The sequence below is a fragment of the Chanodichthys erythropterus genome, chromosome 15, assembly GCF_024489055.1.
Source record: "Chanodichthys erythropterus isolate Z2021 chromosome 15, ASM2448905v1, whole genome shotgun sequence".
Taxonomy (NCBI): domain Eukaryota; kingdom Metazoa; phylum Chordata; class Actinopteri; order Cypriniformes; family Xenocyprididae; genus Chanodichthys; species Chanodichthys erythropterus.
The window spans coordinates 11,073,667-11,087,500 of NC_090235.1; the positions used below are offsets into that span (position 1 = coordinate 11,073,667).

At 35.1% G+C, this 13,834-nt stretch overlaps 1 protein-coding gene across 1 annotated transcript in view; it reads left to right on the forward strand.

Moving 5' to 3' along the window:
• The first annotated feature begins 848 nt into the window (after positions 1-848).
• Positions 849-13,834, forward strand: part of recql4 (RecQ helicase-like 4) — a 15,296-nt gene continuing 2,310 nt past the window's right edge. Inside the window, exons 1-20 of the mRNA XM_067361741.1 lie at positions 849-1,007; positions 1,209-1,242; positions 1,329-1,429; positions 1,511-1,657; positions 2,757-3,799; positions 4,296-4,395; positions 5,366-5,516; positions 5,601-5,717; positions 6,421-6,573; positions 6,659-6,751; positions 6,886-7,022; positions 7,254-7,337; positions 7,590-7,778; positions 7,852-8,034; positions 9,417-9,615; positions 9,698-9,975; positions 11,221-11,358; positions 11,648-11,933; positions 12,454-12,583; positions 12,668-12,828. Of these exons, the coding sequence (XP_067217842.1) occupies positions 924-1,007; positions 1,209-1,242; positions 1,329-1,429; positions 1,511-1,657; positions 2,757-3,799; positions 4,296-4,395; positions 5,366-5,516; positions 5,601-5,717; positions 6,421-6,573; positions 6,659-6,751; positions 6,886-7,022; positions 7,254-7,337; positions 7,590-7,778; positions 7,852-8,034; positions 9,417-9,615; positions 9,698-9,975; positions 11,221-11,358; positions 11,648-11,933; positions 12,454-12,583; positions 12,668-12,828 (3,808 nt within the window). The 5' untranslated portion in view covers positions 849-923. The remainder of the gene's footprint in view (positions 1,008-1,208; positions 1,243-1,328; positions 1,430-1,510; positions 1,658-2,756; positions 3,800-4,295; positions 4,396-5,365; positions 5,517-5,600; positions 5,718-6,420; positions 6,574-6,658; positions 6,752-6,885; positions 7,023-7,253; positions 7,338-7,589; positions 7,779-7,851; positions 8,035-9,416; positions 9,616-9,697; positions 9,976-11,220; positions 11,359-11,647; positions 11,934-12,453; positions 12,584-12,667; positions 12,829-13,834) is intronic.

Sequence of the window (13,834 nt, forward strand, 5' to 3'; positions counted from 1 at the left end):
AATATAAGCATTAGTTTTACTGCAAACAAGTGATTAAAATATAATTATTATAATCGCAATAAAATAATTTGTATCTATTTAAAATGAAATACTTTACAATTTACAAATTAAATGTTTTTTTCTTCTGTAAAAACATCTGTCCTCTGAAATTTCTTGGAATTTGTTAATGACCCCATATTTAAATTCGCCAGTAATGGCATAATTTTCATGTGTTTTATTTATTTACATATTTACCTTTTTTTCCATATCATGTTACTTTTTTTACATTTTGTGAATAAATATGAGTGACAAAATTTGTGTGTAGTATAAATTATTAGGCCTACATATATGTTAATGTAGGCTTATACAATGGACAACAACCAGAGGTCTGCTCTACAGGTAAGGTAGTGCAATGTAAAAAAAGTTCTGTTGAATATTCAGATTTACAGAAATGTTGTAAACTGACATAATAGCTTATGATGAATTATAAAGAAATATAAAATACACCACTTAATGTATTTATCTTACCATACATTTATGTTTTATATATTTGTTTTATATGGTTTTAGTCATTTTATCTGGAAAGATAACACTAAAAAAAACATTTTGATGGCAGCATATGAAGTACTAGTTTGGACGTGTCAAGTACGTTTTTAAAACGTTGCAAGGAGACATTCAGACGTGATAAAAACGTTATAAAGACTTTTCTGCAATGTTGTGAAAAAACGTATTTATAACGTAAAAAAAACCCGACATCTGTCGTATTAAATACGTCCGATTAAAACGTTATCACGACCTTTTCACAACGTGAAAAAAACGTTTTTACAACGTTATTGTGTTTGCTGGGATGGTCCTTTTCTAGTTAGTCTGAAATGCACGTTGATGTGTTTTTGAAGGAAGTCAAACAGGTTGCTGGATGAGTTTGTCTTTAGAAAAGTGAAGAAATGGATCGATACAATGATGTAAAAATCCTCCTGAAGAAATGGGAACAATCTTTCTTCCAAACAAACAGCAGAAAGCCCAATAAGGTATGGGGTAGTGTTTATTTTATGTTATGATATTTGTGGTTTTCTTGTCTTGTGTTTTATTGTGTTGTTGTGCTTTATGGTCAGTCTTATGTTTTTAATATTGTGTTGTTTACTGATATATGTCAGTTACTGTGGATATATTCTATCATTGACATCAGTTTATGTCATTACTAATGTACAAACATATCTTTTCTTTTGAAGGATGACATTGATAAAGCTCCAGAGGAGACGAGACGTAAGTTTATTTTGTTGTGTTAACTTTGTCCATGTTGAGCTTTTATGCTTTGTTTTATTTTGACCTTTATGTTCTTGTGTTTGCAGAACTTTATAAGGAATACCGGTCTCTTAAAGAAGCAAAAGAAAGAAAGAGCTCAGAGCAGGAAGATCAAACAAAACCCCCGGAGAGTCACTCGTCTACAGCTGTGAGGAGACACATCTACTTCATTTGTTTGTTTCTGTAGATCATAACAGTTCCAGTAAATGTCTACATTCACTGTTTTAAGGGATCGGGATGCTGGGGATCTCACCTCAACCGGAAGAATCTGCCGGCTGCTGTGCCAAAGCTCTCATCAGATGATAAAGAGACGCTGAAAGCTTCAGCTCAGTACTTTGGCATGAAGTTGAAGAACAATCTTGGAGCTTTGACAAAGGTGAATATGAATTATACTGCATCATGAGCTTTGTGTTACTACTTAAAAAATACTTTATCCCAATATTTTTTAGTCTTTTGACAATGTGATGTTTTTAACAGCTTTTATTTAGTTTCAAAAAGAAAAAGGTAATAAATAAATAATAAAATTAAAATTAATCAGTGCAAACACAGACTTTTTATAAAAAAATTTTTTTTAATAATTATAAATATTTTTTAAAAAATTATGTAATTAATGTAGTTTATTACTGCATATTATTATATGGGTAAACATTAAGAAATGTTTTTAAATGATCGTAACAATATTTGATGTATTGTGATATTTACAAATATATATTTTTTAAGTGTTTATCTCTAGCTATAAAATACAGTAAAAATGCCATTGCAAATAATTAATCTTAATCAGTGGAAACAGCTATTTAATTTAATTTAATTTAATTTAATTTAATTTAATTTAATTTAATTTAATTTAATTTAATTTAATTTAGTGCTGTCAAATGATTATTCATGATTATTTGAATCCAAAATAAAAGTTTGCATTTCATTTGCAAAAACAGATAACTCTGTTTTTATTCATTTCCACAAAAAAAATTTTTCACGATTTTTTTAAATTTTTTTTATTGTGCATTTCAAGTAATATCAATCAAACTGCATTTGGGTTGTTTTGATTAAGTAATAATAACTAAAAATAAAAAAAAACAGGTAACTTACAAAATTAAAGTTCATTGAAAGTGTATATTTTTATATGTTAAGTTTGTTTTTTATCAAAAGCAGATATCTCTAACATCGTTTTTTGGCAAAAGCGGATAACTTTCACAAACTTTCATTTTGGATGAGATTAATAGCGATTAATCGCTTGACAAAACTAATTCAATTTAGAAGAGGAATAATTTTATAAGAAAATATAACAAAAAAAAAATCTGCTTTTTGTTCTATTGGTAAACATATTTAGAGAAATTTCCACTGATTAAGATTAATGGTTGATTAATGGTTGTAATGATGTCTCTACTTTATTGTAATACTTGCATTTCACAACTGTAACATTAATGTCAGTAGAATTTCTGTTGTCTTATTTTCTTGTTACATATGCTGAATTCCAGGAACGATCATTTTCTCTGAAAAAAGCAACAACCCCTCGACGAACACCAACCAAACCACTGCAGGACACTCCAAACTCCAGCGCAGCACCGACAGATGTAGAGACTCACACACCAAAGTCAGCCAACACGCGTCCAGACCCCAGCGCTCCTCCTGTACAGACGGCCAGCACGGAGTTTGAGGACGAGCCATCGGATCCCTTCCCTTCGGTAACCCCCTCCAAATCCTGGTCTCCAGCTGTGGGCTCCGCACACAAGAGCATGGAGAGGGTCCAGTACCTGAGGCAGTCCATGACCAAGAGGATTTCCTCTGTGGACAGCGGCTGGCTTGCACGGTGCCAGGTCTTTGATGAGGTGGAGGAACCTCAGAAACCTGTTGCGGGGAATTCAGAGCTGACGATAAACGAGAATAGTTGTTTATCACCTACGGTTAGAAGCGAAACGGTGTCGAATCAGGGTCAAACATCTCCAAAGACTTCATTGAAGAAGAGTAAATCTTCCTTGTCAGAGGATGGGGCACAAAAAAGTCCAGTAGCATCTTCAGTAAGGGACGTTGTGCTGCTGGATGCAAAATTGGGCTCCCCGGGCCCTCATGGTGAACAGGTATATCAAAAAGACACTGCAGCTCTCACTGGAGATGATGAGATGTGTTCAGAGGAGCCCAAATCTCCTGAAAAAATTAAGAAACGCAAACCCAGGGCCAGAAAAGATCAAGATTTGGGTGAAAAACCACAGGCTGAAGGTGGCAAGAAAACAAAAGGTCGAAAAAGACAAAGGGAAGGTGACGATGACGTGGATGAATCTGAGGAGCAGGAAGGCGGAGTGAAAAAGAGAAGGAGAACTAAGAAAGGTGGGGAGGATCAGCCTAAAAAAGCAGGGAAGAGGAAAGGAAAAGTCGATGAGGAGGAGGAGGAAGATGATGCTGCCAGTTCAGAGAAAAAGAAAACCCAGAAACGAGCGATTCCTAAGGAGAATCTGCTGGGAGAGGTGGATGAGGTGGAGGCCAGAGCTGCTGCGTACACGATGAAAAACACTGCCAGGGCCAGGTGGGTACCATAAATATTAGGGTTGAGACAATAAATCAATGCTTCTCGAATCGAGAAATGATTCTGGATCGAAACAGCTGCACTCTGCTTGCTTCCAATTCTTCACACACACCACTTGAACCTTCTATGAAATAATCATTCATAAAGTTAAAAAAGGTGGAAGTGAATTACCGGGGGTGTTTGCAGTGGCTGTTTACATTAATCTTGCATCATAAATGTATTCTGAGGTGCAAGTACATTCTCAGACTCGGCCGAATGTACGAGTGCTCTTCTTTGTGAGCATTAAAACGCGCAGTTAAAAACTAGCCTAGAGCGCCATCTGCTGTTAAAAACTATGCTCAGAATCGATTCGACAGAGAATTGCAATGCATTTGGAAAATCTCAGAATTGAACCACAAATTGCAATGCATTGTTTTATTGTTCCAGCCCTAGTAAACATTTCAATAATTGTCAAATTTTTATGTTTTACTGATGTATGTTTCTCATCTTGAACCAGGCCTACCAAAAACACAGATGGGAACTTTGTGAAAATCAATTTGAAGAAGAAGTCCCATGTCAAAGGGTTTGCTTTGAGAGGGGCCGCAATGAGGAAACAGGTCAGTTGATATCATTTTAGGTCGATCATCGAAGATCTTATTTTAATGAGTAGTTGAACTAAAAAGGAAAATTGTCATCATGTACTCAATCGTTTTGTTGCTCTAAACCCATTTGATTTACATTCTACAGTGAAATTTTTTTTTCAGATTTTTTTTAATAAACTGTTTACTGTCACAGCATATAGTTACCATAGCTCCTAAAAAGAACAAAAAAGCACAATAAAAATAGTCAGAATGACACATATATTACACCATAAGTCTTAAGATGTCATAAAATAGATGAAACTTAAGCAATAAGTCTTTTCCCTGCATCATAGCTCTAACTTTTGGTGTGGCATAGCTGATTTCAGATTTGATGTATCTTTGAGATTTCAAGCAATTTTTTTGCAATTTTTCTTTATTGGTTTTGTTGTTGTTTTTTATCAGATTTTTCAAATTTTTGCTGAAATAAGTCCTAAAAGAATCTTGTTAGGAACCTCACAAACAAGCATGTGATTTTTATTTAAACAGATTTTCTGACCAGAAGTATGACCCACACTAATTATGTAAAGCCGAAGGAAACGCACAAACCATCTTATCAAATTTGTTATAAGCATTTTTTGTAATATTTTGCCAATATATTTTTGTAACAAAAAGGAAACTTTTTAAGGTGTTCTGGCAGTTTTCCTCAAATAAAAGCTTTTTTTTTAAAAAATAAAATAAATTCATGCAGACATAAATATTAGTAGGCTATTGTAATTTTACTGTTGTTTTTTTTGTAAATTGTTATTATTACTATTAAATACTTTTGTTTTTTTTTATTTTATAGTACAGTGGTATTATTGCAATAATATTTATCAATTTCATTTTTACCATTTAAATAAATAAAACAATTGGATTATTATTGTATTGAATTCTGAAACTCTGTTTCTAAAATATTTTCCATTGTGCAGTTCATGCATGTGCTTTTGTCAATGTTTTATAATTGCAGATGTACATGCAGAAGTTCCAGCTGAAGGGCGAACGGTTTGGGGGCGGATTCGGGAGGGGCAGGGGGCGGTTCGGCGGCTTCAATCGTCAAGGCGACACCTGTTACAAGTGTGGAGGGACGGGTCACTGGGCACGAGACTGTCGAGGAAAAGGTGAGAGGCTGCGCAGGTCACATGACTGCTCTCATGAAAATGCGATTGTGTTAATGATATCTTGTGCTTGGGTTTGTGTTGCAGCTCCTGTCATGAGTTCTGCAGAACAGCAGGAAACCCCAGGAGAGGAGGAAGAGTTTGAGCTGCCCACGCTGGAGGAAGTTGCCCGGGCGACAGGAACTCTGCGGTCAGAGCCTATAGGTGGGTCTGCATGGGTCACATACAGGGACGGATATCATACTGTCAGTAGTCAGTTGTCATAAAACAACCTAGGAACTCATGATACTGTGTTTAGTGATGTAAATAAACAGGGCTGCCTTTCACTCTGAAAACGACCACACATATATTTATATGAAAGCTTGATTGTTTAACATTTAAAAATGAAGAAATTAAGGTGTAAATATTAGTATTTTTATTTTATGGTCACTTTAATTGTTTTATCAGATACTCTTTATTTTTTATTTTATAGTACAATCGTATCATTGCAACATATTTCTTATAATAATATTTTTACTTTAATAATAATCACAAAAAATATATATATTTTATAGTCGTATTGAATGACTCAAAAAAAGAGGTTTGAGTTTAAACATCCTAGTTTTTCCTAATTTGCTCAACCCTAAATGTATTGTTTGTAAAAAAAAATTTCCTATGCAGATGCACTTACCAACAAAATTCCCCAATAATTCTAGAATTATTAATTCTTTGTAAATATAGCTATTCAAGTCATCTGGTGAAAATTCATGTATTATTTTGATATTGGAGAAAAACAAAATTTTGCAATGTAATTTTTTTCCAGTATCATGCAGCCCTACTGGCAACCATAAAAAACATCATAGCAACTGTAAGTGCTAAAATACTTTAGCAACATCTTGGCAACCAATGTTTTGCCTTCTTACTGCAGTGGCTCCTCCCTGTGTGGGCGGAGAAATTTCTGAGAAGGAGGAGCAGGGGGAGGAGATACTGCTCAACATCATCAGACCAGATTATGAGCGACCTGCCCCTCCTCCACCTATGGAGCCGCTCTACACACTAAAGGATGATGGGAAAGTTCAAGGTATGTCACATTAAAGGGCTGTAAGAGCTTTATTCTGTGCAAATGTCATTATTTATTCCCTCTTTTCTCTTGTGATTTTCCACAGATGTCCCTCCGGAGGTGTACGAAGCACTCCGAGACTTAGGTTACAAGTCCTTCAGGCCTGGCCAGGAGACGGCCATCATGAGAATCCTGTCAGGTGGGAGGAAGTTATTAATTTAATGGGTTTTGCTGTTCAGACAACCAAAAAACTCAATTAATTTGAACTGAAGTGTGCACAAATGCTGAGTAAAGCTAGTGATCTGATCTATCTGTGGTTTTGTTTTTGTTTAGGTCTGTCCACACTGGTGGTTCTGTCCACTGGAATGGGCAAGTCTCTGTGCTACCAGCTTCCTGCCTACCTGTACGCCCAGAGGTCAAAGTGCATCACGCTGGTGGTGTCTCCTCTGGTGTCTCTGATGGACGATCAGGTACATCTGACTCTGCAGTGGGAATTTATTGCTGGCAGCGTATGAACTGAGGCATTGCTGTATTAATTATTCCAACAAATCCAGTGTTAATAATGCAGGACATTTTCACTCACATTAATTAGATATATTGTGTTGGTGAAAAATATTTAGAGCATTTATCTTAAAACATCTTGTGGAAGGTACAGCAGCTGTTTAAAGTGTTTTTTGTTTCATTTTTCATTGTTTGTGAAGCTTTCTGGACTCCCACCGAAGCTGAAAGCCGCCTGCATCCACTCCAACATGTCTCAGAAACAGAGAGAGGCGGCCATTGAGAAGGTACAAGAATATAAAGTACTCTAAAAATGATAGTTAGCATCATGTCTTGTGATAGTCATAAAGCATATAGCGATAAATCACATTTAGTTAACATTTCGTTTAGTTAACAGTAACAACACTGGTCCTTTCCTGACCAATAAGTAACCGCGTCACACATCAAAACCTTTAATTTTCACGTCTTCATGCATATTAAGGACAAGGTGTGAGACTGTGAGCGTGTGTGTCTTAGTTGATGTATGTTATTGTGTGTAGGTGAAGGCCGGTCAGGTGCATGTCCTGCTCTTGTCTCCTGAAGCGCTGGTCGGTGGAGGTCACTCGGGGTCAGGATGTCTCCCTCCTGCAGACCAGCTTCCCCCGGTGGCCTTCGCCTGTATCGACGAGGCTCACTGCGTGTCTGAATGGTCTCACAACTTCCGCCCCTGTTACCTGAGACTGTGCAAGGTGAGTTTCTCAAATGCGTTGGATTTTTCTGCATTTGATCAGTGCAGAATAAATGTGAGTTTGTGTTGTGTAGGTGCTCAGGGATCGGTTGGGTGTGCGTTGTCTGTTGGGTCTCACTGCCACGGCCACTCTGTCCACAGCGCTGGACATCGCCCGACATCTGGACATCAGCGATCAGGACGGGATCGCTGTCCGCTCTGCCGCTGTCCCTCACAACCTCCAGCTGTCCGTGTCTATGGACAGAGACAAAGATCAGGTGCGTTGAGTCTTGTGTTCCTCCCTGTTCTAGAACGATGACTGAAACTTTGTATTACTGAAACCTCTTTTGTTTATTGCCTTCTTTATATTAATCGCTTGTTGTGTTCCTTTACTGTAAGTCGCTTTGAATAAAAGTGTCTGCTAAATGAAGTCACACCTCAGAGCAGGTCGGATGCAGCTAGTCAACACAAAACCAGCAATTATCAGGATCATATATCAAGTGGATGACTGATTCCAGTTGTTTTGGTGGCATATTTCAACTGATGATTATACAGTTGCAGAGTTTTGAGTATTGTTTTAGTTATAGCACTAAAAATTATTTGAAACATTTACAAACTTTGCTGTCTTCACAAGCTACAGGACAATTTTGAATTACGAATGATGTCCCAAAAAACAGTGTGTCATGACAATTTTCACACTAATGGATTTGTGTAAAAAAAAAGTTTATCCAAAAAATTCTAAATAGCAGAGAAATTAAACATATATTTTATTTTTTATAAAATTGCATTTACATTTATAAAACTTTAATAAATCATTAATATATCATAAATATAATAAATATATAATATATTAATGATTTATAATGAATATATTCATAATGGCAGAGAAATGGAAGTAAAGTGCTAAATGTATATATATATTTTTTTTTATAAAATTGTATTTACATATATATAAAAAAAACTATAATAAATCATTAATAAATATATTATATTAATGAATATATTCAAAATGGCAGAGAAATGGAAGTGTAGTGCTATATTTATAATTAATAAAAAAATATATATATATATATATATATGTGTGTATATATATATATATATATATATATATATATATATATATAATATACAAATATTTTTTAGTATTATTTATGTATTGTCATAGTACTAATTAATATTTGGAATGACTTTAAAATTTTAGTTCAAGTTGTAGTAAATTTTATGTGCTTTTATTTTTTTGTTTGTTTTTTTTATATATTGTATTAAGCTTAATTTTTTTATTTAATTTTTAGTTTCTAATTTTAGTAATTAAGCATATTTTATTTGAATTAGTTACCAAAGCAATAGTTCTAATTTTCATTTTTAATTGTTTTAATTAATTAATTTTAATTTCCTTTGTATTTCCTGTATTTCAGTTACAAAAAATACTTTTTAAACAGTTTTCAAGTTTAGTTAACAGTGATAACACTCTTTTTTTCTGTACCAAAACTACTGGCCAAATCTGGTCCTGAATTGTCATTATCCTTTAAATTCATTCCCAACAAAACATCTCAATAAAAAAAAATTATGCATTGTTTTAAAAGTCTTGCCATGCATTTTTCATGCAGTAAATTCAGAGCTGTTACACATGTCTCAAATGCCTCACTGTTTTCTCCTTCAGGCTCTGGTGTCTTTGTTGAAGGGCGAACGCTTTGGTGCTCTTGAGTCGGTTATCGTGTACTGCACCAGGCGAGAGGAGACGTCCCGTATCTCTGCACTGCTGCGCACCTGCCTGCAGGGGGTGATGCTGAAAGAGTCGTCCAAACCAGTGCCAGAGGATGAGGAGGACAACCCTGTGGGGAAGAAGAAGAAAGCTCTGGGTAAAATACGACCCTGTCATGCATAACACTCCAGCTTGTTTACTTTGTTTTGAGGTATTTGTCATTTCTCCCCTCAACTCAGCCAGGAAGAAGATCCGTAAGCCGCTGAAGTGGATCGCGGAAGCGTACCACGCCGGGATGTCTGCGTCGGAGAGGCGGCGTGTGCAGAATAACTTCATGTGTGGGGAGCTGCGTGTGGTGGTGGCCACCGTGGCCTTTGGGATGGGTTTGGACAAATCAGACGTGCGTGGGATCATCCACTACAACATGCCCAAGAGCTTCGAGAGCTATGTGCAGGAGATTGGCCGAGCGGGACGTGACGGACACCCGGCGCACTGCCACCTGTTTCTAGACCCAGAGGTCTGTGCATCTGTGGTACTTCATTCATGGTTTCACAGTAGTAACAGTATTTTAATGTTACTTATATACTAGTATAGTAAGACAGCACTGCAAAAGAGGAATTATCAGCAGACCTCAGGAATTGCACAATACCTGATATGAATCTAAAACATATTATAAATTTCTGTATTAATAACAATGTCAAACAGTGTTGGATCTATGCACTATGAACAAATTCCATGAAATCAGTCCCAGTGTTGGGAGAAATAGTTTTTCATATCGATGAGAACAGATGATTTATGACCGTCGCCGAATAGGCCATTTCTGGATATTAGAAGAAGATCCATCAAGAGTTTTTTGTGTCAAAATCCTTGATCCCTGAATCACGTGTTACTAGATTGTGCCAGTTTTAACCCTGTGAGGAACCTTTTTATTTAGTTAACTCTTCTGAAAAATATTTAACAAAGTTAAACCAAATTTAGTTTTGGAGATTTTGGCAAAATTATATTTTAAAAACTTGATCTAGTTCTTTCATAAATTTTTCTCATCATGCAAATAACCACAGAAGCTGGCATAGTGTTAAAAAACATATGCTAGTATAGTATTTATTAATATTTTGAATTGGCTTTTATTTTTATGAATTCAGTTTTTATTTCAATTTTAGTTTGTTTCTGTAATTTTAAGTTTCAGTAATTTTGTAATGTCATTTTGTCATTTTTATCAGTTTATATATATATTACAGCACTTCATCTCATGAAAAACATAAGATGAAGTGCTGTAATAAAATAAAATTTAAACATTAGATAAAATTTTCATCTAATATTTTAATATTAGATGAAAATATTTAAATATTTTTTTCAGGATTATTTTAATTAACAAATCTATTTTTAATAGTTTTATTTATTTATTTATTTTTTCGTTAACAATAGCAACACTGCAGTATGGAAGCCCATTTCCGCCACAAAAAAAAAAAAAAATGAATTGCGACTTTATATCTCAGAATTCTGACTTTATAACTCGCAATTGCGACTTTATATCTCAGAATTCTGACTTTATAACTCGCAATTGTGAGTTAAAAAGTCAGAATTCTGAGATAAAAAGTCGCAATTCATCTTTTTTTTTATGGCTTTTTATTTGTTTATTTATTATTATTTCATATTACATTTAGTGGAGTTTTTTTTTTTTTTTTTTTGGCGGAAACGGGCTTCCATACTGCAGTAACTGAATTTTGTTTTTGTTTTACATCATTTTTTTTATTGCATTTAGGGTGCAGATTTGCACGAGCTGCGCAGGCACATCTACGCAGACACGGTGGATTATTATACAGTGAAGAAACTGGTGCAGAAAGTTTTTCCTCCATGTAAATGCCGACAGATTCAGCAGAAGCAGCAAGATTTGGCACAGGTAAAACTTGAGTAATTAAGACTAAGTGCTGTCTGAAATTTTCTTCTTAGATGATCATTTTAATCAGGCTTGTATGTTTGTGTTCAGTTATTTCACTTTAATGCCAATGAAAAGGACCTATACATTGCCATTAAAGTGAAATTACTAAACCTAAACATACGAGCCTGATTAAAATGATCATTTTAGAAGAAAATGTCAGATGGCACTTAGAGGTTTTTGCACCAGAATATATTTATATACATGTATGCATATATGAGTTGTGTTGAGTTCTGAATGTCACTCTCTGTAGGCTGCAGAAGTATCTGACAGTGAGTTACTGGAGATGGAGGTTTGTGAGGACACTGATTCACACCAGCAGCAGCGGAGCGAGACAGTGACTCCCACAGAACAACAGCCATCAGAGTCACACCCTCCACATGAGCATAACACACCAGCACAGACAGCACAGGAGGAGCCGCAGGAGAGCGACAGCAGTCTGAAATTGAGTGACGAGTGTGTACAGCGAGCATGTCACACACATGAGAGAGCCATTCCCATGCAGGAGACCGTGGAGGCCCTCGACATCACGGAAGAGAGTGAGAAACATGAGATGAAGTGCTTTAATACAGTAGATTTAAGAGTCGAAACCTTGTTTAAAGGGATTGACCACTCAAAAATCATTTATTTGCCCTCCTCTGTCATAGTGTTTTTGATATGCAAGATATTTTATTCAGATCTCGCCAAAAAGTTCATAAAAATACACTACCATTCAAACAATATTATTGGAATATAAAATAACTGTTCGTATATTGTAAAACGTAATTTATTCCTGTGATCAAAGCTGAATTTTCATCATCATTACTCCAGTCTTCAGGGTCACATGATCCTTCAGAAATCATTCTAATATGATGATTTGCTGCTCAAGAAACATTTATGATTATTATCATACATAGAAAGTTATGAAATAGAAAGTGAATAGAAAGTTAAAAAAAACAGCGTTTATTTGAAATAGATGATTAAACTATGACAATTGTCATTTTTTAGGTGAACTATTCCAAATCAAATATAGCATCATCTTCAGTTAAGATCTGTATGGCTCATTATGTGTGTGTTTAGGTCTGGAGACTCTCTTGTGTTACCTGGAGCTTCATCCTCAGCAGTGGGTGGAGCTTCTCCATCCGACGCTCTCCGTCTGTAAGCTGCAGTGTTACGGCGGTCCACAGCAGCTCCGCAGAATAACCAAACTGTACGTCAATCAGTGTGTGTTAAACATGATTTTTAAGAGCTCTTTAGTGGCGTGTGTGGTAAATTTGTGTTAATTTGTCATTAGGTGTCCTCCGATCGCTGTGGCGTTGGCACGGAAACGCATGGCGGGGGAGCGTGTGGAGTCATGTGACGCTCTGGAGTTTGACGTGGTGGAGCTGGCGGACACTATGGGCTGGCAGCTTCCTCTGGTGAAGAGAGGCCTGAGACAGCTGCAGTGGGGCTCAGGTGAGAGGAGAGGTTACACACCAAAATCCACCAACTTATCTAAAACAACAAGATTTATTCTGATTGGATCTGACCTCTGTGATAAAATCTCTTGCCTTCCCCTAACTGTCATGAAAAAAAAAAGAAATGTGACTGGTCACTTTACAAGTCTTTACAATAAATATCTGTTTAGAAGATTAATAAACGAATAATGAATAATTAAAGATGTATACTGGAAACTGTGAGTTTGTAAGTTTCAAACCTCAGATCCATGAACCTTAAACTATTCTGTTCTCTTTGATTCTGTTGTATTTTGTTTGGTTCTATTCTATTATGTTGTGTGCTTTTCTGTTCTATTTTATTCTTTTATTTTACTCTATTCTATTATTTTGTACTCTATTTCATTTTATTATGTTGTTCCTTTCTGCTCTATTTTCTATTCTATTTTCTATTTTATTATTTTGTATTCTGTTATATTCTGTTTCATTCTATTATGTTGGGTGATTTTGTTTTATTTTACCCTATTCTGTTCTGTTATATTCTATTATGTCACCCTTTTCCATTCTATTATATTTTGCTCTATTTTTGTTCTATTTTTATTTTATTATTTTCTGTTATGTTGTACTCTAGCATAACATAATAGAATAAAATAAAACAGAATATTCTTGTTGTATTCTGTTCAACTCTATTATGTACACTATTTTGTTTTATTCTGTTCTGTTCTATTCTATTATGCTGCCCTTTTCTGTTCTATTTTATCTTACTCTATTCTGTCCTATTTTTGTTTTTAATTTTCTATTACGGTTATTTCTGTTTTTATGTTGTATTCTGTTCTATTCTATCATTTTGTGTGCTTTTCTGTTATTCTATTCTATTCCATTATGTTGTGTTGTGTTCTGTTCTATTTTTGTTGTATTCTGTTTATATTTTACTTTGTTCTGGTCTGTTCTATTATGTTGAGTTTCTGTTCTATTTTATTGTTGTACTGTTCTGTTTTGTTATATTCTATTATGTTGTGTTCCTTCCT